Source organism: Aquarana catesbeiana, linkage group LG03, assembly GCF_042186555.1.
Source record: "Aquarana catesbeiana isolate 2022-GZ linkage group LG03, ASM4218655v1, whole genome shotgun sequence".
In the NCBI taxonomy this organism is placed as follows: domain Eukaryota; kingdom Metazoa; phylum Chordata; class Amphibia; order Anura; family Ranidae; genus Aquarana; species Aquarana catesbeiana.
This window is the reverse complement of record NC_133326.1, coordinates 300124830-300151949: the sequence shown is the minus strand read 5'-3', so window position 1 is coordinate 300151949 and position 27120 is coordinate 300124830. Positions and strand designations below refer to the sequence as shown.

The following is a 27120-nucleotide window of genomic DNA, read 5'->3' as shown; positions in this document are numbered from 1 at the left end:
CGTCCATAGTGGCTGTGACTGGGAGTGGGACAGAACGAAGATTTAAAAAAAAAAAGGTGTCACTCTCTCTCTGTGTTTCTCGCTGACCTTCTCTCTCTCGCTTTCTCTCTTTCTCCCCTTCTCTCCTCTCTCTCTTCTTCTCTGTGTCTATTCTCTCTCTTCACTCTTTTGACAGGCACAGTGGCTTCATTTCACGGGGCACAGTGGTTGCAATTGATGGGGCACAGTGGTTGCAATTGACGGGCACAATGGCTGCATTTGACGGGGCACAGTGGCTGCATTTGACGTACACAGTGGCTGCATTTGACGGGCACAGTGGCTGCAATTGATGATTTGACTGCCCCTTGGCTAATTTTAAATAAATAAACTTAGGCTTTAAGGGGGCAGGTAGGTCAGTGCATGTCAGGTAGGTCAGTGTGGGTCAGTGTATGTCAGATAGGTAGGTCAGTGTATGTCAGATAGGTAGGTCAGTGTGTGTCAGTGTATGTCAGATAGGTAGGTCAGTGTGTGTCAGGTAGGTCAGATAGGTAGGCCAGTGTGTGTCAGGTAGGTCAGATAGGTAGGTCAGTGTGTGTCAGGTAGGTAGGTCAGTGTATGTCAGGTAGGTCAGTGTATCAAGTAGGTCAGTGTGTGTCAGATAGGTAGGTCAGTGTGTGTCAGGTAGGTCAGTGTGTGTCAGGTAGGTCAGTGCGTATCAGGTAGATTAGTGCGTGTCAGGTATGTCATGTAGGTCAGTGTATGTCAGCCAGGCAGGTCAGTGTGTGTCAGGTAGGTCAGTGTATGTCATGTAGGTCAGTGTTTTTCAGCCAGGTAGGTCAGTGTATGTCAGATAGGTAGGTCAGTGTATGTCAGATAGGTAGGTCAGTGTGTGTCAAGTAGGTCAGTGTATGTCAGATAGGTAGGTCAGTGTATGTTAGGTAGGTCAGTGTATGTCAGGTAGGTCATTGTATATCAGGTAGGTCAGTGTATGTCAGGTATATCAGTGTATGTCAGCCAGGTAGGTCAGTGTGTGCAGGTAGATCAGTGTATGTCAGGTAGGTAACACCCCCCTCCATACAACCCCACCGTCTGCCGCACCATCACTCCCCCCCCCCGGTGCTGGGCTCTGACTTCGGGCTGAAGCCCCTGGTCTTTTTACTACCTAGCAATGCCCCTGATGTAGAGTACATCAATGAAAATCGAAAAGTGTATGATAATGTATAATGTATATGTATAATGGCAGTCAAGAAGACAGGCAGCAACACAGAAGAGTCAGATTTAGTCCCTTGCAAAACAAAAACTGACATTTGAATGGCAGGGGTGATGGCATGGGCTACAAGAAATACCACATTGTAGGTGAAAGTAGAGAGGGGAATGCCTCTAATGGGTTAAATAGGCTGTTTCTGTAGAGATCCAGATTGTCAGGCAAAAGGTCGGGTGAGTGACAAACTTGGTAAATGGAGAAACAAGAACACAGGAAATAACATAGAATAGGGTTTGGCAATAAACCTAATGCTCAGGCAACAGGTGTTGGTTCTGAGTACAGCTAAATAGTGAGCTTGACTGACAGGCTGGGTGGGGACTTATCCTTTGGTTGCTATTTGACCCAGTAGGGGCAATCAGGCAATGTCTTTACCTCCTAGTCCTGGAATAAAGCATGCTGTAGCAAGAAAGAAGAGACCACAAGCTAATAGAACCACAAATAGCAGATCTACTTTACTGCTCATTTATGGCAAAGATAGTCTGTTACAATGATCACTTTAACAACCCAATGCTTGTGGTAGAATCACCTTTTTTGTTGTGGAAAAGGAAAGAACCAAACATATTTTATATGTTAATGCAGCTCATTGTGTAAAGCCTAAGTATAACGCAGTTATTGAATAACTACAAAACAACTTAACAGACTGAATGAAAGAAGTCAATCAATTCCACTATCCTTATCAAGGATTCTACATTGTCAGCTATTGTAGTTAGGCAGCCAAAGCACCCAGGGCTGCCTGAATACCCAAACAGAGACTGCATCTGATAGGAGGCAGTCACTATTCAGCTGACAATTTTCCACCCACCTCCTTCAATTTGAAATTACCTTTTGTCATACTGGCAGGAATTGGCCAAACAAAAGATACTGCAAAGGATATAACAGTGTAAAACTGGCTAGCAGCAGGACAGTTTTAATCAGGGATGGTGGGCCTAACCAAGGTATGCCTAACTTTCATTATGTCTATGGGGTTAAGAGTTGCAGTAATTATGAGTGATGTCATGTGAGGTGGTTTAGGTGTACACTGTTCTTGCACTTAATTTTTTAATCAACCTTAGCTTAAAGTGATCGTAAATGTTAGGTTTTTATTTTTAAAATAACAAACATGTCATACTTACTTGCTCTATGCAATGGTTTTGAGCAGCCCCAATTCTGCTCTTTTTGGGTACCCTGATGGCGATCCTGGCTCCTCTTCCCCTGACAAGTGCATGCTCACTCCCGAGCCCCACTCATTGTATCCATAAGACAGAAAAGAGCACAGCTTGGCCCCGCCCCCTTCTGCTGCCTCCTCACTGGCTGTGATTGACAGTGGGAGCCATTGGCTCCCACTGCAGTGTCTGAGCCAAGGAAGAGGGAGAAGGCCAAGAGAGCTGCTGGAGCTTGCACATCACTGGATCAAGATCGGGCTCAGGTAAGTATAACTGGGGGGGGGGGGGTGCTGGGGGGGGGGGGGAGCAGTACACTGAAGGTTTGTTTACCTTAATTTAGAGAGTGAACCACTTTAATGTTATAATTTAAGAAAAAAATAAAAATGAAAATAACTCATTTAATGGAAAACAGTAGCTCAGGCGTTGGCAATTGAAGAGCTAGCTATCAGTCAGGTCTTGCGGGCATATACAAAGGCTTTGTGGGTATGCAGATCTGTACACACAGGCAAAGCACATAAGAAAAAAGCACCCCAGAGTTGCATTTCAAAGAAATCAAGCATAGTTTGTGAAAGAAAATGTAATCCCAACCACTAAAATGTCATATAAGCTATATCCACTGGTGATAGTGATATAAAGTCCTTGTTTGGATATTTTGTGTTATGGTGTGACCTGCATGTCCCCTTGTCCCATGCCTTCCCAAATGAAAAAAATAAGCTCCTGTGCTGATGCATACTGCCCAGGAATATCACACTGTTTTTTTGCAACTGTAGCCAGCACCACTATATATTATGCCCTACCCCAAAATTCAGTAATGCCGCGTACACACGGTCGGACTTTTCGTCTACAAAAGTCCAACGGACGCCGACGGACTAAAGCTGGCTGGTAATCCGATCGTGTGTGGGCTTCTCCGGACTTTCAGCAGACTTTTTCAGCCTCAAATCCGATGGACTTTAGATTTGAAACATGCTTCAAATCTTTACGTCGTAACTACGACGGACCCCGAAATCCGCTCGTCTGTGTGCTAGTCCGACGGACAAAAACCCATGCTAGGGCAGCTATTGGCTACTGGCTATGAACTTCCTTATTTTAGTCCGGTGTACGTCATCACGTACGAATCCGTCGGACTTTTGTGTGGTCATGTGTAGGCAAGTCCGTTCGTTAGAAAGTCTGCTGCAAGTCCGCCTGAAAGTCCGCCGGAAGTCTGTCGGACAGGCTGTCGGACTTTTGTAGACGAAAAGTCCGACCGTGTGTACGCGGCATAAGATACACAGAATTTTGCTACCTACATTCTTTGAAGGGCCGAAGCTACGATGATGTCACTCCCGCGCATGTGCGTCACAGCCACCATTCACGACATGGGGCAATGGCACTTGTGGATTTTCCTTCAGAGCGCATGCCCCAGAGATGTCACTGGCTGCATGCAATGTAAATATCTCCTAAACGGTACACGTTTAGGAGATATTTTCACTACCAATAGCAGTGGCGGCTCCGCTGACAGGGACACTGATGTAAGGAGGGACTCCACTGGGGACACAGATGTAAGGGGGGCTCCGCTGATGGGGACACAGATGTAAGGAGGGGCTCCGCTGATGGGGATACAGTTGTAAGGAGGGACTCTGCTGATGGGGACACAGATGTAAGGAGGGACTGCGCTAATGGGGACACAGATGTAAGGAAGACTCTGCTGATGGGAACACAGATGTAATGAGGGGCTCTGCTGATGGGGACACAGATGTAAGGAGGGGCTTTGCTGATGGGGACACAGATGTAAGGAGGGACTCCACTGGGGACACAGATGTAAGGAGGGGCTCCGCTAATGGGGACACTGATGTAAGGAGGGACTCCACTGGGGACACAGATGTAAGGAGGGGCTCTGCTAATGGGGACACAGATGTAAGGAAGGGCTCCACTGATGGGGACACAGATGTAAGGAGGGGCTCCGCTGAAGGAGACACAGATGTAAGGAGGGACTCCACTGATGGGGACACAGCTGTAAGGAGGGACTCTGCTGATGGGGACACAGATGTAAGGAGGACTCCGCTGATGGGGACACAGATGTAACGAGGGACCCGGCTGATGGGGACACAGATGTAAGGAGGACTCTGCTGATGGGGACACAGATGTAAGGAAGGACTCCACTGATGGGGACACAGATGTAAGGAGGGGCTCCGCTGATGGGAACACAGATGTAAGGAGGGACTCAGTTGATGGGGACACTGATGTAAGGAGGGTCTAAGCTGATGAGGACACATATGTAAGGAGGGGCTCCGCTGGGGACACTGATGTAAGGAGGGACTCCACTGATGGGTTCACAGATGTAAAGAGGGACTCCGCTGGGGACATTGATGTAAGAAGGGACTCTGCTGGGGGCACCTGATGTAAGGAGGGACTCCGCTGGGGGCACCTGATGTAAGGAGGGACTCTGTTGGGGACACCTGATGTAAGGAGGGACTCTGCTGGGGGCATCTGATGTAAGGAGGGACTCTGCTGGGGGAAACACCAGGTGTTCGGAGTATATTTATCTGCTGATTGTTAAACTTTCTAGAATACACATATTTCTATTGTTGTGTAGGATCTGGTCCCTTCCTCTCTCCCTCCCTCTCCCTCCATCCCTCGTTCATCTCAGATGCTAACCACACCCCTTAGAGCCACACCCTTTAAGCCACACCCACTATTTTGCTGAAACCATGCCCATTTTTGCCAAGTGGGAGGGGTCAAAAAGAAAGGGCGGGGTCTTGCGCCTCCCATCCTAAAACTTCATCAGCTGCCACTGACCTATAGGTAAACCTTATTATAGTCTTACCTATAGGTAAATGTCTGCAAAGGAAGTTTACTTCCTCTTTACAGTAAATACACAGAAATAGATAATTCTATCCTCAGACAAAAAAGCAAAAAAAAAAACGAGCACAAATATAAAAAAATGGGCAACCTCCATAAACTCCAAAAATCAATTGGTCTTTTTTCTGCCGTCACTCTTCTATGTTTCTAATTACTTTAATGTTTACTAATTACTAAATACCTTAATTCTTGCTGTTATGTCAATGTTGCCAACCTCCCACAGCACAGAACTCCTATTAAAAACAAATTGATATTTAAACAGTATAAACACAATATGAAAACACTGACAATACCAACAACAGGTGCTAAATTGAGGAAAAGGACCTCCAAGGTAGTGTTCTCAGGAATACTACCGGTACATCGAGCCACACCAGAAAGGCAGAGGGAGATTAGGGAAGTAAACAAGTGGCTGAAGAGCTGGTGTAGTAAGGAGGGGTTTGGGTTCCTGGAGGACTGGGCTGACTTCTCAGTCGGTAACCGGTTCTATAGAAGACTGCACCTAAATGAGGAGGGTGCAGATCTGCTGGGAATGAAGATGGCCAAAAAGTTAGAGGAGTTTTTAAACTAGGCGATGAGGGGGAGGGTCCAGAGACAGTGATAGCCAGCGTGGAAGATATTCCAGAGGGTAGTATTGGGGGCATTAGTGATAGGTTAACCAAAGCACAAACTCACAAGGTGAGTATAGTAGCAAGTCCTAGTTGCAATCTTGAAACACCCAATACGAGGACAATATGCGACCGGTCTAAACTATGTGGCATGTTCACCAATGCCAGGAGCATGGCGGACAAGATGGGTGAACTAGAGATACTGTTGTACAAGGAGGATTTGGATTTTGTGGGAATTTCAGAGACCTGGTTCAACAGCTCTCATGATTGGCTGGCAAACATTCAAGGGTATACCCTATACCGCAAGGATAGAGAGGGTAAAAAAGGGGGAGGGGTATGCCTATATATCAAGAATAATGTACAAGTGAATGTGAGAGATGACATCACTGAGGGAGCTAGTGAGGAGGTGGAATCCTTATGGGTAGAGCTCCAAAGGGATGAAGCTAAGGGGAAAATAATACTGGGAGTATGCTATAGGCCCCCTAACCTGAGGGAGGAAGTGGAGACGGATCTCCTATCACAAATTGGATTTGCAGCAAGGATGGGAAGTGTTATCATAATGGGGGATTTTAATTATCCAGACATAGACTGGGCGGAGGGAACCGCGCATTCATTTAAGGCTCGCCAGTTCCTTAATGTCTTGCAGGACAATTTTATGGGTCAGATGGTAGACGCACCAACTAGAAATAAAACATTACTGGATCTACTGATTACCAACAATACAGACCTGATCACAGATGTGGAAATACGGTGCAATTTAGGTAACAGCGATCACAGGTCAATTAGTTTCAGTATAAATCATACAAATAGGAAACATGAAGGGAACACAAAGACACTGAATTTCAAAAGAGCCAACTTCCCTAAACTACAAACCTTGCTAAAAGGCATAAATTGGGATAAAATATTAGGAACAAAGAATACGGAGGAGAGATGGGTTTGCTTTAAGAGCATATTAAATAAGGGCATTAGCCAATGTATCCCATTGGGTAATAAATTTAAAAGAGCGAACAAAAATCCTGGATGGCTTAACTCCAATGTAAAAATGCATATAAAAGCAAAGGAGAAGGCCTTCAAAAAATACATGGTTGAGGGATCATCCTCAGCATTCAGACTTTATAAAGAATGCAATAAGAAATGTAAGGGTGCAATTAGGACGGCTAAGATAGAACATGAAAGACACATAGCGGAGGAGAGCAAAAAAAATCCCAAGAAATTCTTTAAGTATGTAAACAGTAAAAAAGGGAGGACAGACCATATTGGCCCCATAAAGAATGAGGAAGGACATCTGGTTACAAAGGATGGGGAGATGGGGAGAGGTATTGAATTTATTCTTCTCCTCAGTATTCACGAGTGAATCGGGGGGCTTCAGTAACCAAAACTGCAGTGTTTATCCTCATGACACAACACAGGAAGCACCTACATGGTTAACAGAGGACGGAATTAAAATTAGACTTGAGAAACTTAACATTAATAAATCACCGGGACCAGATGGCTTGCATCCGAGGGTACTTAGGGAACTCAGTCAGGTGATTGCCAGACCGTTGTTCCTAATTTTTACAGACAGTCTATTGACTGGAATGGTACCAGCTGATTGGAGAAAAGCCAATGTAGCACCAATATTTAAAAAGGGCCCAAGAAACATCCCTGGGAATTACAGACCAGTTAGCCTAACATCAATAGTATGTAAACTCTTGGAGGGGATGATAAGGGACTATATACAAGATTTTAGTAATAAGAATGATATCATTAGCAGTAATCAGCATGGATTCATGAAGAATCGTTCTTGCCAAACCAATCTATTAACCTTCTATGAGGAGGTGAGTTGCCATCTATATAAAGGAAGGCCCGTAGACATGGTGTATCTGGATTTTGCAAAAGCATTTGACACAGTTCCCCATAAACGTTTACTGTACAAAATAAGGTCCGTTGGCATGGACCATAGGGTGAGTACATGGATTGAAAACTGGCTACAAGGGCGTGTTCAGAGGGTGGTGATAAATGGGGAGTACTCAGAATGGTCAGGGGTGGGTAGTGGGGTTCCCCAGGGTTCTGTGCTGGGACCAATCCTATTTAATTTGTTCATAAACGACCTGGAGGATGGGATAAACAGTTCAATCTCTGTATTTGCAGACAATACTAAGCTAAGCAGGGCAATAACTTCTCCGCAGGATGTGGAAATCTTGCAAAAAGACCTGAATAAATTAATGGGGTGGGCGACTACATGGCAAATGAGGTTCAATGTAGAAAAATGTAAAATAACGCATTTGGGTGGCAAAAATATGAATGCAATCTATACACTGGGGGGAGAACCTCTGGGGGAATCTAGGATGGAAAAGGACCTGGGGGTCCTAGTAGATGATAGGCTCAGCAATGGCATGCAATGCCAAGCTGCTGCTAATAAAGCAAACAGAATATTGGCATGCATTAAAAGGGGGATCAACTCCAGAGATAAAACGATAATTCTCCCGCTCTACAAGACTCTGGTCCGGCCGCACCTGGAGTATGTTGTCCAGTTCTGGGCACCAGTCCTCAGGAGGGATGTACTGGAAATGGAGCGAGTACAAAGAAGGGCAACAAAGCTAATAAAGGGTCTGGAGGATCTTAGTTATGAGGAAAGGTTGCGAGCACTGAACTTATTCTCTCTGGAGAAGAGACGCTTGAGAGGGGATATGATTTCAATTTACAAATACTGTACTGGTGACCCCACAATAGGGATAAAACTTTTTCGCAGAAGAGAGTTTAATAAGACTCGTGGCCACTCATTAAAATTAGAAGAAAAGAGGTTTAACCTTAAACTACGTAGAGGGTTCTTTACTGTAAGAGCGGCAAGGATGTGGAATTCCCTTCCACAGGCGGTGGTCTCAGCGGGGAGCATTGATAGCTTCAAGAAACTATTAGATAATCACCTGAATGAACGCAACATACAGGGATATGTAATGAAATATTGACACATAATCACACACATAGGTTGGACTTGATGGACTTGTGTCTTTTTTCAACCTCACCTACTATGTAACTATGTAACTATGTAACATTTGCCTGGTTTACACATAAAAAGTCAACACAACATGACAAATTATCAGCCCCTGATATTTACAGACAGTTGTAAAAATCACTGATCTTTACAAACTGCCCATAAATATACTGACAGTTGACAACCCTGTGTTATGTTTATGTTAGCAATAAGAATAATCACATAGAACAGTATGTTTACAATTGTATTAAACCCTCAGCATTTTTAGTTTAACACAATGAGCACAAAAAAGAAACATTATGCAGTAAATTATTTGCAAAAAAGGCTTACCCCAGCACTTGTAGGGTTACAATTTTCAATGCTGTTAGCTCCTGCTCTCTCAGTGCTGCTTCCCTGAATTTCTGGTCATCTCAGAAAAGGGAAAGGGTTAACAGTGGGCAGCGCAGTGTCAAGCCAGTTTGTTAGCTTGGAGAAGGGAGAGAGGAGGGGTAGGGAGGGATAGGGGAGTGCCTTGTCATCCTAGGCTACCAGGATGTGTGATAAAAACATATACAACATATAATGGGACTTTTTAGGTGTAGCTCCTTAACAAAGTACACACAAGGTCAAAATCATTCTCTTTACTGATGTATATAATCACACGTAGTTATTTTTTTTCCATTATTAAAACCAATGATATGTAACACCAATCAGCAATATTCATCACGCCTGTAATAGGCAAAACCAAAAGTCACCATGCACAGAATATTGGGAATCCATGAATCCAAAATGATTGGTGTTGTACTGCTGGGCCATTGGTAAATGCAGCCTCAAATTGACATGTTTCTTGTGTTGCTTCATCAGGGGTAGGGTGATTAAATTTTTTGCTGTTAAAAAACAAATTAGTGGTGCTAAAACACATGTATCGGTATAGGCTGTAAGGGGCCCCCAAGGTCGCTAAGGAGCATTATATTAATGGAAAAAGATAACTAAGTTTGATTATATACATCAATAAAGAGAACGATTTAACTTAAACTCTGTGTGTATATGTAGAGAGGCCACACTGAAAAAGATATGTTATATGTTTTGTTTTTTGATCTGTTAATTTTTGGATGTGGTGTGATTTTTTTGGATCCTCAGGCAGACCCTTTGTGTAGAATGTAGGGAGACACTGTATGCAAGGGTGGCTTCATAGGACACTTCAAGAGAAAGGAGCCTACTGAAACTAGAAACCTGGGGTAGTATCACGACACCAACTTAAACGGAATATAGTCAAGAATTAAAAGATTAAAAAAGCTGCATATTCAGCAGCTGATTTTACAGTGCTTAACAACTTCAGGCCCGGAAGATTTTACCCCCTTCCTGACCAGAGCACTATTTGCGATTCGGCACTGCATCACTTTAACTGACAATTGCGCGGTCGTGCGATGTTGTACCCAAACAAAATTGATGTTCTTTTTTCCACACAAATAGAGCTTTTCTTTTGGTGGTATTTGATCGCATCTGCGTTTTTTATTTTTTGAGTTATAAACAAAAAAAGAGCGACAATATTTTTTACTTTTTGCTATAATAATTATCCCCCCAAAATATATAAAAAAACTATTTTTTTTCCTCAGTTTAGGCCGATATGTATTCTTCTACATATTTTTCGTAAAAAAAAATCGCAAATAGGGTATATTGATTGGTTTGCGCAAAATTTATAGCGTCTACAAAATAGGGGATAGATTTATAGCATTTTTATTATTAATTTTTTTTTATTAGTAATGGCGGCGATCTGCGATTTTTATCGGGACTGCGACATTATGGCGGACAGATCGGACACTTTTGACACTATTTTGGGACCATTGTCATTTATACAGTGATCAGTGCTATAAAAATGCATTGATGACTGTGTAAATGACACAGGCAGTGAAGGGGTTAACCACTAGGGGGCGGTGAAAGAGTTAAGTGTGTCCTAAGGAGTGATTCTAACTGTGGGGGGAGGGGCTACGCCTCACATGACAGAGATCACTGCTCTCGATGACAGAGAGCAGTGATCTCTGTCCTGTCACTAGGCAGAACAGGGAAATGTTTTGTTTACAAAAGCATCTCCCCGTTCTACCTCTCCGTGACACGATTGTGGGCACCCGGCGGACATTGAGTCCGTGGAATGTGCGGTCACGGAGACAGCGCCGGGCGCACACGCCCACAACACCGCTTCTTAAAGGGAACGTACCTATACTCCCTTTTGCCCACCAGTGCCATTCTGTCAATGTAAATTGGCGTGCGCTGGTCGGCAAGCGGTTAAAAAAACTTTTTAATATCACTTTAATGATTGTGGCTATATAAACACAATGGGGCTGATTTACTAAAGAATTTAAGAATGTTCACACAATAAATTGTTTAAATATTCAGTTTAAGTATCCAGTCATATGCAGTTAAAGAAAGTATACAGTGACTTTCTTTTCATATGATTGGATAATTGAAGCAAATCTTCACACATTTTATTGTGTGAACATTCTCAAATCCTTTGGTAAATCAGCTTCCTTGTAAAGTAGAACACGATGAGGGCAGTGTATCTGGCTGCACAAAAGAAGCAGCATGTCTCCAGGGGTACTCTGGGGAGCAATGCACCTTTTAAGATCCCAGATTCCATACTCATCCTGCACAGTACACCATTACATACTTATTAGCACCTACATTCTCAGGTCAGCAGCTTTAGGGATTTATTTAGTATTTTACAGGAAACCATAAATCAGGATTAGAGCTTGGTCTTAACACAAACTGTTTTTCATTTAATAAGTAGACCGCAGACAGTTTATTATTTTTTTTATCATAGAAAAGAATCATTTAAGATTAATCTCATAAAGGACCTGACTGTGAATAATACAAACAAAACATTTTGGTTGTAAGTATAATAAGAAGGTTGACACTACAAGACATCAGATTAAAGTCAGCGTCTGTTTAGTACATCAAAAAGCATAGAAAAGACTGGATGGGACTTGGGATAACACAGCACATCTGTCAAGGAAGAACAAACTTAATACCTTAGCAGCTGCACTTAATACACACTTTCCCCCCAGAGGAAAACTACTGTACAACCACCTAATCTACTTATAAAAATACACATTGAAACAATATTGTAAAAACAGAGACCTACGGGGGAATATGGGATGTGTTTACAGCAGTTAGAGTGATTTCTATTTTACCATTCTGACATACCTCCCACATACATATACAGTATGCAAGGCGACCTTGACTGCATTATCCTATTTGGGTGGTATAGCCTTCCTTAATGCAGCACAGTGTATTACTATATATACTGGTAACTTACAAATATGCCACATACAGTTATATTTTTCAGAAATAATTTAAAACAGCTATATTAGATTTATTTACCTTTTTATTATTGTACAAATTACTTTTTATTTGGTGAAATCATGGCTGCCTAGCAAACCAGCAATAACTGAAAAGGACAAACATATGAAAGAGATCAACTTAATGTTAATGATATTAATGATGAATGAATGAATGAATGATTTGTAAAGCGCTGCAAATGCGAACTGAATCGCCTCAAGGCGCTAGATGCGTTCTGTGTTGTCAGCTTCTTAGAAGAGGTAGGTCTTGAGTTTTTTCCTGAAGGCCTCATGGTTTTCTTCCATGCGGATGTAAGTCGGAAGAGCGTTCCATAGCCGTGGTCCTTGGACTGCGAATCTTCGTTCTCCTTTTGATTTGCAGCGGTATTTGGGAATGAGAAGGAGGTTTTTGTTAGATGATCGAAGACTGCGATTGGGTGTGTAGTGTTTTATTTTCTCTCGAAGGTATTGAGGAGCGTTTCCTTGTATGCATTTGTGGGTGAGGCAGGGGGTCTTGAATGTGATCCGATTCTTTATGGTTAGCCAGTGTAGGCTCCTCAGGGATGGGGAAATGGATTCCCAGGGTTTTTTTCCTGTTAGCAGTCTTGCCGCCGTGTTTTGGATGAGTTGTAAGCGCGCAAACTGATATTGGGGTAATCCTATGTTGAGGGAGTTTGCGTAGTCAAGTCGGGAATTGATGATTGTTCCAACTACTGCTGCTTTGTCCTCTTCTGGGATGAAGAGGATGAGTCTACGTAGTAAGCAGTGTTGATGGTGAGAACCGCTAACTACTGATCCTATTTGTGCATCCATTGACATTTCTGAGTCAAAGATGACTCCGAGACTCTTGGCTTTGGTGCTTGGAGAGATGGTCTGTCCAAAGATGGTGGGAGGTGTCCACGGGGTCTTAGTTTTGGAATTTTGGTTAGCGTGTAGGAGAAGAAGTTCTGTTTTTGAACCGTTGAGTTTGAGGGAGCTAATGGTCATCCAGTCATCTATCAAAGTGAGGCATTTCTCTAATTGCTGATGATGGTCTTTTTGTCCGGTGATGCGAAAGTATAGTTGGGTGTCATCAGCGTACGAGTGGAAAAAGAGGTCTGATTTTCTGATGATTTTGATTTTGAGGAGTGGGCGGATGTAGATGTTGAATAGCACTGGTGACAAGGGGGAACCCTGAAGGACTCCACAGGAGATTGCATGGGCTTCAGAGGTGAATGCTCTTAGTTTCACTGTCTGAGAACGATTCTCTAAGAAGGATGCAAACCATTTTAGACCAGAATCTGTGGTTCCTGCTACTTCTGTAAGGAGGACAAGTATAGTATTGTGGTCCACTGTATCAAATGCTGCACTGAGGTCTAATGCCCCATACACACGGTCTTTGGTTTTCCGTTTTCCGACGGAAAATGTGTGATAGGACCTTGTTGTCGGAAATTCTGACCGTGTGTAGGCTCCATCACACATTTTCCATCGTATTTTCTGACACACAAAGTTTGAGAGCAGGGTATAAAATTTTCCGACAACAAAATCCGTTGCCGGAATTTCCGATTGTGTGTACACAAATCCGACGCACAAAGTGCCACGCATGCTCAGAATAAATAAAGAGATGAAAGCTATTGGCTACTGCCCCGTTTATAGTCCCGACATACACGTTTTACGTCACCGCGTTCAGAATGATCAGATTTTCCGATAACTTTGTGTGACCGTGTGTATGCAAGACAAGTTTGAGCCAACATCCGTCGGAAAAAATCCTAGGATTTTGTTGTCGGAATGTCCGATCAATGTTCGGCCGTGTGTACGGGGTATAACAGTACCAGGAAACATTATTCTCCGTCATCTGCTGCTTCAAGGGCGTCGTCCCATATTTTGAGAAGTGCCGTTTCTGTGCCATGGCCTGGGCGGAAGCCTGATTGCAGAGGGTCCAGGAGTTGGTGTGTGTCCAGGTGGCGTTGTAGCTGTTGTACTACTGCTTTCTCCATAATCTTGGAGATGGTGTTGAGGCTTGTTATCGGTCTGCGGTAGTTAGGGTCCTTAGGGTCGAGGTTGAGTTTCTTTAGCAGGGGTTTGACGATGCCTTGCTTGAGGATGGTTGGAACAATCCCTTCTTTGAAAGACTAATTTATGAGGTGTGTTATAGTAGGGGCCAAGATGTTGGAACATTCTTTCAGGAGTTTTGTGGGAATGATGTCGTTTGGTGATGTGCTGTCTCGAAGGCTTCTGATGATGTTTTTGGTGGTGTCAGTGGTGATTGGAGTCAAAGAGAAATTCGGTGATTGTGTGATGTTAGTGTCGATATCCTCTTTTTGCTTTGGTTCAGTGAGGTTGGTTGTTTTTTTCTGTTGAATTGTTTTCCGAATGTTGTCGATTTTGTCGATGAAGAAATTTGATAACTCATTGCAGAATTCTTGAGTTTTGTTTGCTGGGGGCTCTAATCAGGTTAGGTTCATTGACTGGGCGACTATTTTGAAAAGTTCCCGCGGCCGATTTAAGGCAGTTGAGATGGTGTTCGAGAAATGTTCTTTTTTGGCTTTGAAGATTGCTTTGTGGTATTTCACAGTGAGTGCTTTGTAGTTTGTATGGTTTTCCTTGGTAGGATTTCTTCTCCATGCTCTTGTACGTTCTTGCTTGAGTAGGATGAGAGTGCCATTAAACCATCTCAAGTTTTTTTTGCGGATGAGTGTTCTGTGTGTTGGCGCCACTGAGTCTGCTGTTTGTAGTAATGCCTTGTTTAGGGAGTTGAGTGTTTGTTCCATTGAGAGGTTTAAGTTTAGCAATGGTATTTTGTTTGATAATGTGGTTTTGAAGAGTTCGGAGTGTAGTTTCTTCTGAGATCTGTTCCAGTGTGTTGTTGTTGCGTGTTTTTGTTTTTGGAAGGTGGTGTTAGTGGTGATTTTAAATTTTATAGCGTGGTGGTCTGTCCATGGTAGTGGTGTGTTGTCGAATAGGTTGATGTTCATATTTTGTTTGAAGATGAGGTCTAGAGTGTGTCCTGAACCGTGCGTGGGAGCAGTTATCAGCTGCTGAAGACCTAGTTCTTCCAATTAATGCAGGTGGTCGCGATAGGGTCTTGGGTAGAGTTTGCCCAGAGGTTAAAGTCTCCAAGTACCAGAAACTTTTTGGTTTTCAGGGTGTGTATTGAAATGAATTCAGTGAGTGGTGTAAGGAGATTGGTCTTTGGTCCTGGTGGTCTGTAGCATAGTAGTATGTGAGTGGTGTCTTGTGGTGTTGTTTGAAGATGCAGGGAGAGTGTCTCAATGAAAGGCACTGAGTTCTGTAAAGTTGGTTGGTGAACACAAGGTGCCATTTGAAGATCACTGCCTCCTCCTTTTTTTCCTATTCTATGCTCAGTTAGGATCCTGTAGTTCTCAGGCACCAATTCAGTTAGGATGGTGTTGCAGTCGGGTGTTAGCCAGCTTTCCGTAATGAAGAGGCAATCTATGTTGTTTTCGATGATGAAGTCGTGCATTTCCAGTCTGTGCTTGACTGAAGATCTGGTGTTGATAAGGGCGCATGCTAGTTGTTGTGGTTGGATTGGTGTCTCCCTGTATTTGATGGTTCATTGTGGGTTGGTCCTTAGTAATTGTTTTTTTAGTCTTTTTTGAGTGGCGGTTGGTAAAGTTGAGGCGGTGTTTCTTAGCCTTTGGAGGGTGTCCGCTGTGTATTTGAAATTGCACATGGTGAGAAAGACAAAGTTGCTGAAGGAAGAATGATCAGATGATGGTACTGATGTAGCGATGATGAGCTTGCTGGGGGATCAAGGGATCAGATGGCTGCCACTGCTACGGGAGTAGTGTATCTGACGGGCTGGATGATGGTGCAGAAAGTTCAGGAGGGAGGTGATGAAAGGGCTACTTACCATCCTCCTGTTGATCCAGAGGAAGGCGAAAAACCCCTAGCTGAGCTAGCCAATTGCTGCAGCAGAGGAAAAAATTCCTTCCTGACCCCCCGAGGGGCGATCGGACTCGAGGACCCTGGATCAACTGCTGGGGTGGGCTTACCGGTACAGGATGATCCAGAAGAAAAGACGGGGGAGAGGGGGAAGGGGGGGCTGTGGAGGGGGTGAAGGGGGGACTGGCCACTACTTACTGGTTATGGACTGGTGCTGCGGCTGCGTCTAGGAGGATCTGAGATGGGCACTGGGCAGGGCCAGAGCCGTGGATATCCTGGCCTCTGGTGTCAACCTGTGTCCCTGCAGTGAGGTCCAGTAGCGAGGAGGGGATGTTCCAGGTGTAGAGGGGCACGGGGGCCTGCTGGACAAGTGTGGAAGGGGTATGAGGTGGCCGGCTGGCCGGAGCTAGGCCGCAGCCAGGGTCTGTCCCCCAATTCTAGTGGCTGGAGAATGGGGCGATCGGACAGCGGCTGCGGTGGTGTCCCGGTGGAGGTATAGTGGGTGGTTCAGGGGAGGGGGGTCCGTGGGATGGTGGGTCCTACCTAGAGGTGACAGGATGATCATCCGAGGGCCAGTGGAGTGCTGTGGCCGCAGAAGGGAGGACCAAGATGGCCGCCGGCTAGGCCCGAGCCGTGGGCTGTCCGGATGCTAGGGAGTCCCAAGATGGCCACCGGCTAGGCCCGAGCCGCGGGCTATCCGAGTGCTATGTTCCCGCTTTGGCTATTATGGATGGTGAGAGGATGGATCCGGTAGGAGGGGGACGCGGGCCAGCCGGTCAGGCTGCCGATCGGCTGTGAGAGGTGTGGGAGGTGAGGCGGCGAGCTAGGCCGGAGCCACGGAGTTTCCTGCGGGATGCGGCCGGTGAGCTGAACGTGGCGTCTGGATGGTGTGGACGGCATGATGGATAAGTGGGGGGGTCCCGGTGCAGTTCTGCTGGGGGAGTCCTGGATGAGTCCTAGGTGGCTGGGTGGCCGGATGGCTGGAGCTGCTGCACAGAGGTCTGCTCTCTACAGCGTCCTGAAGGCCTATTCTCTTCCGACTTCTGGTGAGTTCATTATCCACGGGGTGAGAAGCCCCATGTGATTTTGAGAGCTAATGGAAGCGGCGGGAACACATACACCAAGGGGAAGTTCCAAGACCTGGACAGAGCACCCTGACCCAATGTTATGTGTTCATTTACTACAGAGTGCTTAATCTTTTGAAGAACAAGGGCCACTTAAGTGATTTTGTAGCCGGCCATGGGCCACAATGAAATTAAGTGATTCAGAAGTTCAAATTTTTTATTTTGAATAAGCCGAACGGCCGGATTCTGCCCGACCAGCTGCAGTACACACGTGTGGAATGTCAGCCAGTTTCTATTGAACCGGCCAATGCCACCCGATATTGCGTCCGTGTATACTAGGCTTTAGGCTGCTTTCGGACTGATGTTCTGCAGTTTACTGTGAGTTAGCTGCCCTGTGCCATACACTTCTATTATATCTTGCAGATGTGGTATACGTTCTAAAAGCGCACAACACTGATGCTCAGGGATGGCAGGTCGGCAACCTGTGATCTGGGCTTGCCAAACCAGCATCCCAGAGCAGGAGGTTGCCACCGGTTGGGCAGGCAACCCTGATTTACCAAAACCATGTTTTTCTGTGTAGTTTTATATATATATTATTATTATATATTTGTCCATTTAATGCAGTTCTTCTTGCTTAGTATCCCTTCTGGTCATGCCTGGTCATGCCTCATGCCAAAACTGCAACCTGGTGAATAAACTAACCTCTCTGACAACACTTGGGATGAACCTATTTTTTTTTACTTTCCATTAGGAGTAAAGAGTACATCACATTTTTTTTGTACAGAGTAATTAAAGCTCCCCAAATGTTACCCTACATGGGCATTTTCTCAAGAGTAAGGGCTTCCCCTGGTCAGAATAATTTTTTAAACAAAAGTGATAAATTGAAGGTCAAGCTTTTTTATTTTACTAAATGTCTTCCTGTGTACCAGAGGTGATGAAGAGCTTTGTTCGCTTGGCATCAGGCTGCTGTTATAAAAAGCTGGTCAACTTTATTTTTGGGTCAAATTTGCTTGCAACACTAGCTCAGTTTGAATGAGTTTGTAGGCTGATATGCATGTACTAAAGAGCCAGCACATGTTAGTTTTTAGACTGGAGGTGAGGGGCAATAATAACGAAATAGTTACATATACCACGCACATTGCCAAATTTGCCAAATTCCCTATTGTTCCCCATTATGAGTGCACACAAAAACTTGCTTCTCCATTCATGTTCTGATTATATGTTATGTACTGTACACCACAAGTAACAAAAACGTATTTGCTTACAGGTCAATGGTGCAGACTACAGTAAAGAGTTTGTACGGTGGAATAATGAAAGTAAAAGCATTTTGGTGACAGACCTGAAGCCATTTACAAGCTACTCTATTATAGTTACAGCCTTTACTGGCGATCTGGAATCAGCTTTCACTGAAGGGAAGTCCAGTGATACTGTGATTGCTACCACTCTTGAGGCAGGTATGTCTTCTCTTTCCCTTTATGATGACAGCTTCCACAGCACCTTGATGATTGCATACTTCTGATGTACTCAGTTTTTTATTACATATATTTCAAATAGATAAATAGTTAAGCCATAACTCTTTTGCATTGACCATCCACCCATTATGTACCCAAAAAATATGGCTACCGAGTGCTCTTTCATACAAAAAACCTATAAAAGTAAAAATCACTGGAACCATTGTCTTCAAGCTGCTCATTTCATCTTCACATCTTTTGAGACAAAACCCACTCTTTCTGTTTGAAAAGAAAATCTCAATATTTTTTCCCAGGAGCAATAATGCCCCAGCACAGCCCTATGTCAGCACACCTTGGATTCGTAGTCTTCTTGTAATACCAGGGATTGTTTTTAATACTTATGGTGAACTCTCCATAACAAGATAAAGCCCAAACTTTTCTTTAGATAGTTTTGATAGTTTTGGATAATGGTAGGGAATCATTAAAACCCATGTCAAGTTTTTATTTTTGTTGCCTTATGTCACTTTCTGTCCTAGAGACACAACAAGACATGAGAGGAAATGTCTTCAAAGTAAGGGGAAATCCCCTCTCAGACAGTTGTCACTGCAGCAAGTGTCCCGTTTGAAGGACTTTCTATATTCTTGTATTGGCGACACCTGCAACATTTTGGATTTCTGGTCATTGGTTCCACTGAGGAGTCGAGTTGAGAGGGTGAATCTTCCCAGTGGGAAAACAGACAGCTGTTATAACCTAACAAGGTTTTTAACACTCCTACATTCTATTCAAAACAAAAAGATATACTGATAAAATGAGCAAAAGTATTCCGAGCATGAGTAATGTTAAAAAAAGTTTTACCTGTAGCATAATTCGCCATCACAGGCCCACAAAGATGGATGGGCATTCGTTACGCTGCTACCTTTTTCATCTTCTAAAAGTGTTTAATTCACAAAAATAAATGTCACCAGGATTTGTCATCTTTATTTTGTCATGTAAAGTAAGTATTAATCTGTTGAAAACCCTATATCTACACTAAATGCTGAAGTGTTGCCATCTCTATTGCCAACAATGTATTGCCAGTTCAAATAGACTGAAAACTCACACAAAGACATTTGGATCTGAATGAATGCTAACAACTGCTGAAGAATACTGAATATATGTACATCAGCGCTTAGGTGTCATAGTGAATGTCCTCCACTGTAGACATAAAGTAGAAATGGTAATCCGCTTCAATTTCTCGTTATCCTCAGGTATGCATCCCTCTTTAGAATTGGGATAGCTCCATAGTGAACAATAAGAAACAAAAAATGATGCAAAACCATGTGCATTACCTTTAAAAGTGTTATTAGAATATATATAAATGCCGAAACATACTCACAAGAGCCAAAAAGGCTAAAGACCTCAAGAGGTACAAAGACCCCAAAACTGGCATTGGAAACAAGATGCGAGTGCTCTGTGTGCCCTGGACCTCACTCACTAGCAGGCATATGAACTGACGCATTTCAAGGGCGAGATCCTCTTCCTCAGAGCTTTAGTCAATGCGCCAAGCTTGTTTACTTGTCATAACGTTTTTGGCATTTATATATTCTAAGAAACTCATTTAAAGGTAATGCACAAGGTTTTGTGCCCTTTTGTGATTTTTTTTGAGTGCTAACTTTATGCTGTGCATCATAAAAAATGGGTATATATTATATTTGTTTTAGCAGCTAAATAATATAGTACAATGATGACTGTATTACTATTCTGTTTTAGTGCCAAACGATCCTCCTAAGAACATAACAATTGAAAAGATACCAAATGAAGTGACCAAAGTTCAGATGACCTTCATTCCACCAGCAGAACCTAATGGAAAAATTCAAATGTTTCAAGCACTTGTATACAAAGAAGATGATCCGACAAAGACCCAAATCCGCAATCTAAGTATCGTTAGGCAAGATGACCAATCTGTAACTGCTGTTATTGAAGGACTTAAAGGCGGCTATACATATAACATTAGTGTGAGGACTTACTGATTATAGTACAGTAATCATTAAAGAGAACTGTGTTTCTGATGTTTCCTTCTGAAAATGCTGTTGGCTTGGCTTTTAAACAGATCCCCTTATTTTGATACATCCAGACCTACTGACCCAGAACAAGCATGCTGATGAAGAATTTTGACTTTCCATATCTGCACACTTGTTTCTGGTCAAGGACCTTGTAAGTTTAGGAGCTAGAAAGTCAGCCAGCCAGCCAGGCAGCTTGCATTTTTAAAGCTTAGCAGTAGCAACCTCTGTGCTTCTCTTAGAGCATTTTTACTTTAAACTTTTAATAAAAACAAATTTTATGTGGACTGTCTAAATAATACAGTGATGTTCGTATTTCACTTTTATAAAATGAGTTATTAGAGGTTTATCCTCAGAGTGGAATATGCTCTTACAGTAATTTGGGACATATTTATAAAGCGGTGACATTCACCAGGCTTTCACAGGCAGTTAATAACCAAGAAATACCTGTGATGAATATTTGGTACATGTCACATTCATTGCTATTTAAATATGCCTAATAGTCTGGAAAGTGTTATCAGATCTTTTCTAAACCGCATCTAAATTAAATGTACACCCCCTTCTTGACATCTCTGTTAATATATATATTTTTGACGATCACATTTTGTAGCATATGAAAATCATGTGGATAGTAAGGATGAGCCGAACACCCCCTGGTTTGGTTCGCACCATAACATGCGAACAGGAAAAAAAATTTGGACGAGCATGTGAACACCGTTAAAGTCTATGGGACAGAAACATGAAAAATCAAAGGTGCTAATTTTAAAGGCTTATACTGTAGGCCCTTTGGGCCTGGTATGGATTTTGGGGGCACCCCATGCAAATTTTTTTTTGGTTCGGGGTTCCCCTTAATATTCATACCAGACCCAAAGGGTCTGGTAATGGGTTGGGGGGGGGGGGGTGGCTAATGCCATTTTTTTCAATGCGTTTTATCTATATCAACAAGACCTGACAATTCATTACAGCCGCGGTCAGTTTTAAATAACTTTTTTTTCTTTAGAAATGTCATTTTTCTGTGGTATTGTTCTAAACACGGGAAAACTGGGCCACTTTATAGGCATACTATAGACACCCCCCAGGCATGATATTTAAAGGAATATTTCATTTTTATTGTTTCACTTTAAGCATTATTAAAATCACTGCTCCCCAAAAAAACTGACATTTAAAAACATTTTTTTTGCATTGATACATGTCCCCTGGGGCAGGACCCGGGTCCCCAAACACTTTTTATGGCAATAACTTGCATATAAGCCTTAGAATGGGCACTTTTGGTTTTTCATGTTAATGTCCCATAGACTTTAACCATGTTCCGCAGCTTTCGAATTTGCCACAAACACTGCATAACGTTCGCTGTTCGGTGAACAGGCGAGAACCCGATGTTCGAGTTGAACTTACGTTCGACTCGAACATTGGGCTCATCTCTACTAGATAGTGCATTTTGAATATATGCTTACAGACTTGAGTATTTTGAATATTTTTAAAATTATGTTCATGTTTATATTTTAGATATATGCAGTCAATGGTGCTGGAGCAGGACCAAAAATCCAAATGAGAGTTACTACAGATGTAAAAGGTACCATTAATAGTCTCACTGTTTACTTAGTGATGGCACATTCTAGATGAAGCACAAATATGTAACCATTCCCAAAAGCTAAAATGCTAAACTATGATGTCACTAAGTTTTAGCAAAGGGATCAGCTGACTAAAGGGCAGCTAAATCTAAATCTGAACCCTTTTTTAGGTATATTTAAAAATATATTAAATGTTTTTCAGATTAATACATTTATTATAATACACATATATTAATTTCTGTAAGTTCTGTAACAATTATAGAAACCAGTCTTCACAGTCATCCCTGGTTTGGGTTTTTAGGCTTAATTGTTATGGCTTACAAATAATGGAGGCTTTAGCAATGTATGGGAATAGCTGAGTGGGATTAATGTGAAATTGGTGAGGTTTTTAAATTGGCAGGGCAGGCTTTCAGTGCAGTTGCAAAGTATGTAATCAAGACACAAATTAATAGTTGATATGTTCTTATTTTGAGTCTGTCACTCAGCAGACACTCCCATTTTGGAGAAACACTAATCTCTTAGCTAGCAACATTCAACCCAGCTGACAGACATTTTCTGCTGACATCTCAGTGTTAACTAAGGTCTGAAGGTGCCTGCATATTTTTGGACCAAACTTGGTAGGATTGGGCAGTGACCATTTAAAGGGAAATAAAGGCAGTAACAACTCCCATCAGTTTGTAATATCAATTTTTTACTAAGAAATAAATAACAATTTTCTATGGGATTGGTAACTCCCAGATTTTTTAGGTAATTAAATTTCTCTGTTGCCCTGCAATCAAGATACAGCAGTGTTTTGTGTCAGTGACAAAACCACTGGCAACAATTGCTCTTGATGCATCTCTATGGAATGTTGCATGAATCGCTGAACAACTCAATACTTTAGCACTGTTGCCAGCAAATGTAGCAATTAAATTTGTAGCAGCATTACTGACACTAGTATTTTGTAGATCTCCACAAAACTGCCCATCTGACTTTTTTCGGCTGGTGAAACCAGATGTCTTTTTTCAACCTGACTAACTATGTAACTATGTGACAGTAGCCTAAGTATATTATTAGCTAATTTTCCCCGTTTCCCCTGACAAATTCACTATATTGTCTATGAGTCTTAAGACACAAGAAGGATTATTTACCCAGCTCTTCTAAATAAAAATCAGTCAAAATCAAACTTATATTCCACAATTTGTGTTTTTTCCAGAGTAGATTTGAATTAGAGTGGCTGCTTTGGGGCAGTTCAGAGAATTCTTAGCTATCAAATTTTGAAGAAATAAGGTAGAGGGTTCCAATATGCAAAACCATAACTTTTTTTTTCTTTTGAGGATATTGATCTGTAAAAATAAAACAACTAAAGCTGGCCATACATGGATCGAAACTTGACCTCTTCAGCAGGGACCTGATGAATTTCGATCCATGTATGGCTGCTGTGGTTGAACCAATTGACTTCTGTTCATCTGCCCTGTTGGAACAAAGACCCTTGATCAGAGCTGCAGACTATAAGGCACTGATATGTGTATTCTGATTTCGGGAAGTTTCCCCACTGTCAGAATGCAATGACACAGTGGGGATGATTCCTCCATCCACCTCGAATGTCTGGTTGGGGGAATTGGGCAACTTTATTTTGTTCAACCCAGTGGTTAAACAAAAAACTACGGGCTCATCTATAGCCAGCCTAAGGGCCCGCTTAGATACTTCTACTGCATTGGGGTCCATTACTTATGGACTTTGTGGAAAAGTTACCCATTTTTTCAGCAGGCTGCCAACACACCACCATACAGGTTTTGATGGATCTGCATCATTTTTTTTAATGCAGCAAATCACAACACAGAGATGGTTCATATCTGGATATTTTGGTGCATGGAAACAAATGTGTGTTGCAGTCCAAAATCAAGATTTGTTGCAATGCCATTCATAAGTTAGCCACAGTTTTGTGTGTTGCGGTAAAGTGAATAGAGGGTTAGTAAAGAAATATATATTTAGATATACATTACAGCAGCACCATATGCACATTTTAGAGCTATGTTAGCAATCAGGCTGTGGATAAAGAAAAAATAACAGAAGGGCAAAAATACTTACCTTTATTGGAGAAAATGATGATCCAAGCTCCTTTCAGTCCTTTTTTATTTGGTCACATACAGGGGAATTAACTAAGCTTCCTGCAGCATTATAAGGGGGCTTGTGACCATTTTTGTTGATTAGCAGCACCATCTGCTCTGTTTTCTGAATTTAGAAAAGTGGTGCAGGTTTTTTGCTTGTGGCACTCTTTGTTTATTCCCCCTAACTTCCCCACAGAAGTGGAGGAGCATACAGTGTGATCTGTGAGCCATTTCTTTTACAGATAAAAACAACAAATATTTAGATATTTGATTGATCAAGTAGCTCAAAGGGGCAGCACTTATTGCTCTTTATGCATCCACCTAATGCCAGCAAAACTGTTAAAATGTATGTAAACCCTAACAAAGAACTTCTTTTACTTGCTCTGTTTCAGTACATGAAATATACCATTGAAAGCATTTTGTTATATCTGTCTGATAAACAGAAAAAAATTGTTCACCCTTCCCAAATTGCCATAAGCTTTCATTTCCTTTTCAAGCTAGAGTATTATCATCCCTGTCCAGGTGACCCCTGGGAAATACAAACTAAACCCCTCCATGTTATGGAAAGTAACCACCGAATGACGGCCACAGCGCGGACCTGAATTCCCGGGAGGCCTTCATATGACGGCCTCCCCTGTGCATGCGCCCTGTGCGTGCTGAGACTCGGGTGATCATCAATCCAAGTAAGGGGCAGGTCCCGACCCCTTACCATGTGATCAGCTGTCAGCCAATGACAGCTGATCACATGATGTAAACAAAAGATCGGTAATCAGCTTTTTTTTCTACTCACGCTGATAGCGTGAGTAGAAAAAAAAAGCCGATCACCGGCTCAGATGCGAGGGACATCGGTCTGCCTCATCTGTGCCCACATAACAGTGCCCACAGTGCCACCTATCAGTGCCCACAAGTGCCACCTATCAATGCCCACAAGTGCCACCTATCAGTGCCCACAAGTGCCAGCTATCAAAGCTTACCAGTAGTGCCAATCAGTGCCACCTAGCAGTGCCCATTATTACCACCCATCAGTGCCCATCACTGCCACCCATCAGTGCCCATCACTGCCACCTATCGGTGCCCATCAGTGCCGCCTCAACAGCATATATCAATAAAGGAGAAAAATTACCTGTTTTAAATTTTTTATAACAAAATATAAAAAAAAATTTTTTTATTTTTTTAAATTCATTTTTTTTACATTTTTTTAACAAAAAATAAAGGCCGCATTTGGGTACAGTGTTGTATGACCGCGCAATTGTCATTCAAAATGCGTCAGCGCTGAAAGCTGAAAATTGGTCTGGATAGGAGGGGGGTTTAAGTGCCCTGTAAGCAAGTGGTTAAGAGAGGGGGAGGTATTCTGAATTTCAAACATTCTGCCGGTCATAGAGTGTCAATGTTGTTCCTCTATAGATACAGTAAAGTGAGTATAGCAGGAAATGCAGAGGGAGTTTTTTCTTTTGTTCAAACACTGGGTTAAATGAAAAAACACAAAAAACAAAACTCACAGATCCCTGCATCCACATCACTCTCCCTCTGCACTATTGTATTCTAACTGGGGAGACTCCTCTGTCAGAATACACAGATCAGTGCTGCACCTATTGGCTGCAAGCACTGATTAAATGCTGGTTTCAGACCAGGACCGTTTGACAGTTGAACAGACAGTGGTATACACAGAGCAAGTTCCTGCTTAACTGGACGATTTTCAGTCTATGTATACCAGCCTTAAATGTTGTCAACCTAAGACCAGGAGTATTACTGATTACCAGGTGGAAGTAAAGGGTAAAGAGACAAAAAAAGTGAAGTTAAGCAGCCACCACATATAAGGATTGGTAGGCTGCAATGTATTACATTATTGTTTTTGTGTTTGGATATGCTTTTGACATTTGGACTTCTGGTCAATTTTGCAAGTGTAAAAAAGTAACAGCCAGATGTATACTTCTTTCAAAATAGCAAACTGTATTCATCATTTTTATTTTTTATTTTTTTGCTGGCAGAACCACCTCATCCCATAATGAAACCCGTGCCCATTTATGACTCAAGCGGGAGTGTTGTGGCTACATCAACTACCATTACTGTTAAAATGCCAATATGCTACTTTAGTGATGTTAATGGGCCAATTAAAAAAATTCAAATTCTTGTTTCAGAAAGTGGAGGTAAGAAGCTGTTTCCTCACTTTACTCTATTTACACATTTCTGACTACTAAAAAAAAAAAAATACAACTAGACCAAATGCTTGTATGTAATAAGTTATGCTGCTTTGTGGTTGAAGTTTTCAAGGTCCTGTAATTATAGTTTTTAGAACTTTGGCCGATGACTGATATTTGGAACTCGCAAGCTCCAGATGTTTCCAGCTGCTAGCTAACTATGTCTCATGTAAATAGGTTAAAAAGGCAGAAGTGAATAGAGGCGTCAAGTACACCAAGCTTAAAAATGGTTTGCTAAACGCAGCAATAGCAAAATTTTTACTAAACTGCAGATAAGTTAATATAGTTAGTCAACAGTCATAAGCTCGAGAAGGAAATAAAGAAGCTAACTACATACAGTTTTTGTTATTTTGGCTACACTGCTGCAAGCTATAAAGTCAATAGAATACTTCCAAGATAGGAACTGAGGCTGAAGTTAGGAAAACACTCTTGCTTCATATTGAAAAGTGATTCAAACTGTAGTTCAGCTGACTTCCCCATATGTATTCTGGGGTTAAATGTGTAGGTTTCAAGTCAAATCCATAAATGTGCAAATCATATTTTGCTAGACAAATTGCCTATCCCCGTACTAAAAATAAGGGGATTTCCTGTACACTGCATAGTGATAGTGATAAAATGAGACATATTTGAATAAGCCATTGTAAAAACCATCAGTATTTGGCAAAGGGTATTTACTCAAACCTTATTACGATATTTTCATGAGTCA

At 42.3% G+C, this 27120-nt stretch overlaps 1 protein-coding gene across 2 annotated transcripts in view; it reads left to right on the top strand.

Moving 5' to 3' along the window:
* PTPRQ (protein tyrosine phosphatase receptor type Q) overlaps nucleotides 1-27120 on the top strand; it is a 450263-nt gene that overhangs the window by 323578 nt on the left and 99565 nt on the right. For both annotated transcript variants that reach the window (XM_073620248.1, XM_073620247.1), the window contains 4 exons: nucleotides 18333-18519; nucleotides 20266-20510; nucleotides 22062-22128; nucleotides 26205-26363. In XM_073620248.1, coding sequence (XP_073476349.1) covers nucleotides 18333-18519; nucleotides 20266-20510; nucleotides 22062-22128; nucleotides 26205-26363 — 658 coding nt within the window. The remainder of the gene's footprint in view (nucleotides 1-18332; nucleotides 18520-20265; nucleotides 20511-22061; nucleotides 22129-26204; nucleotides 26364-27120) is intronic.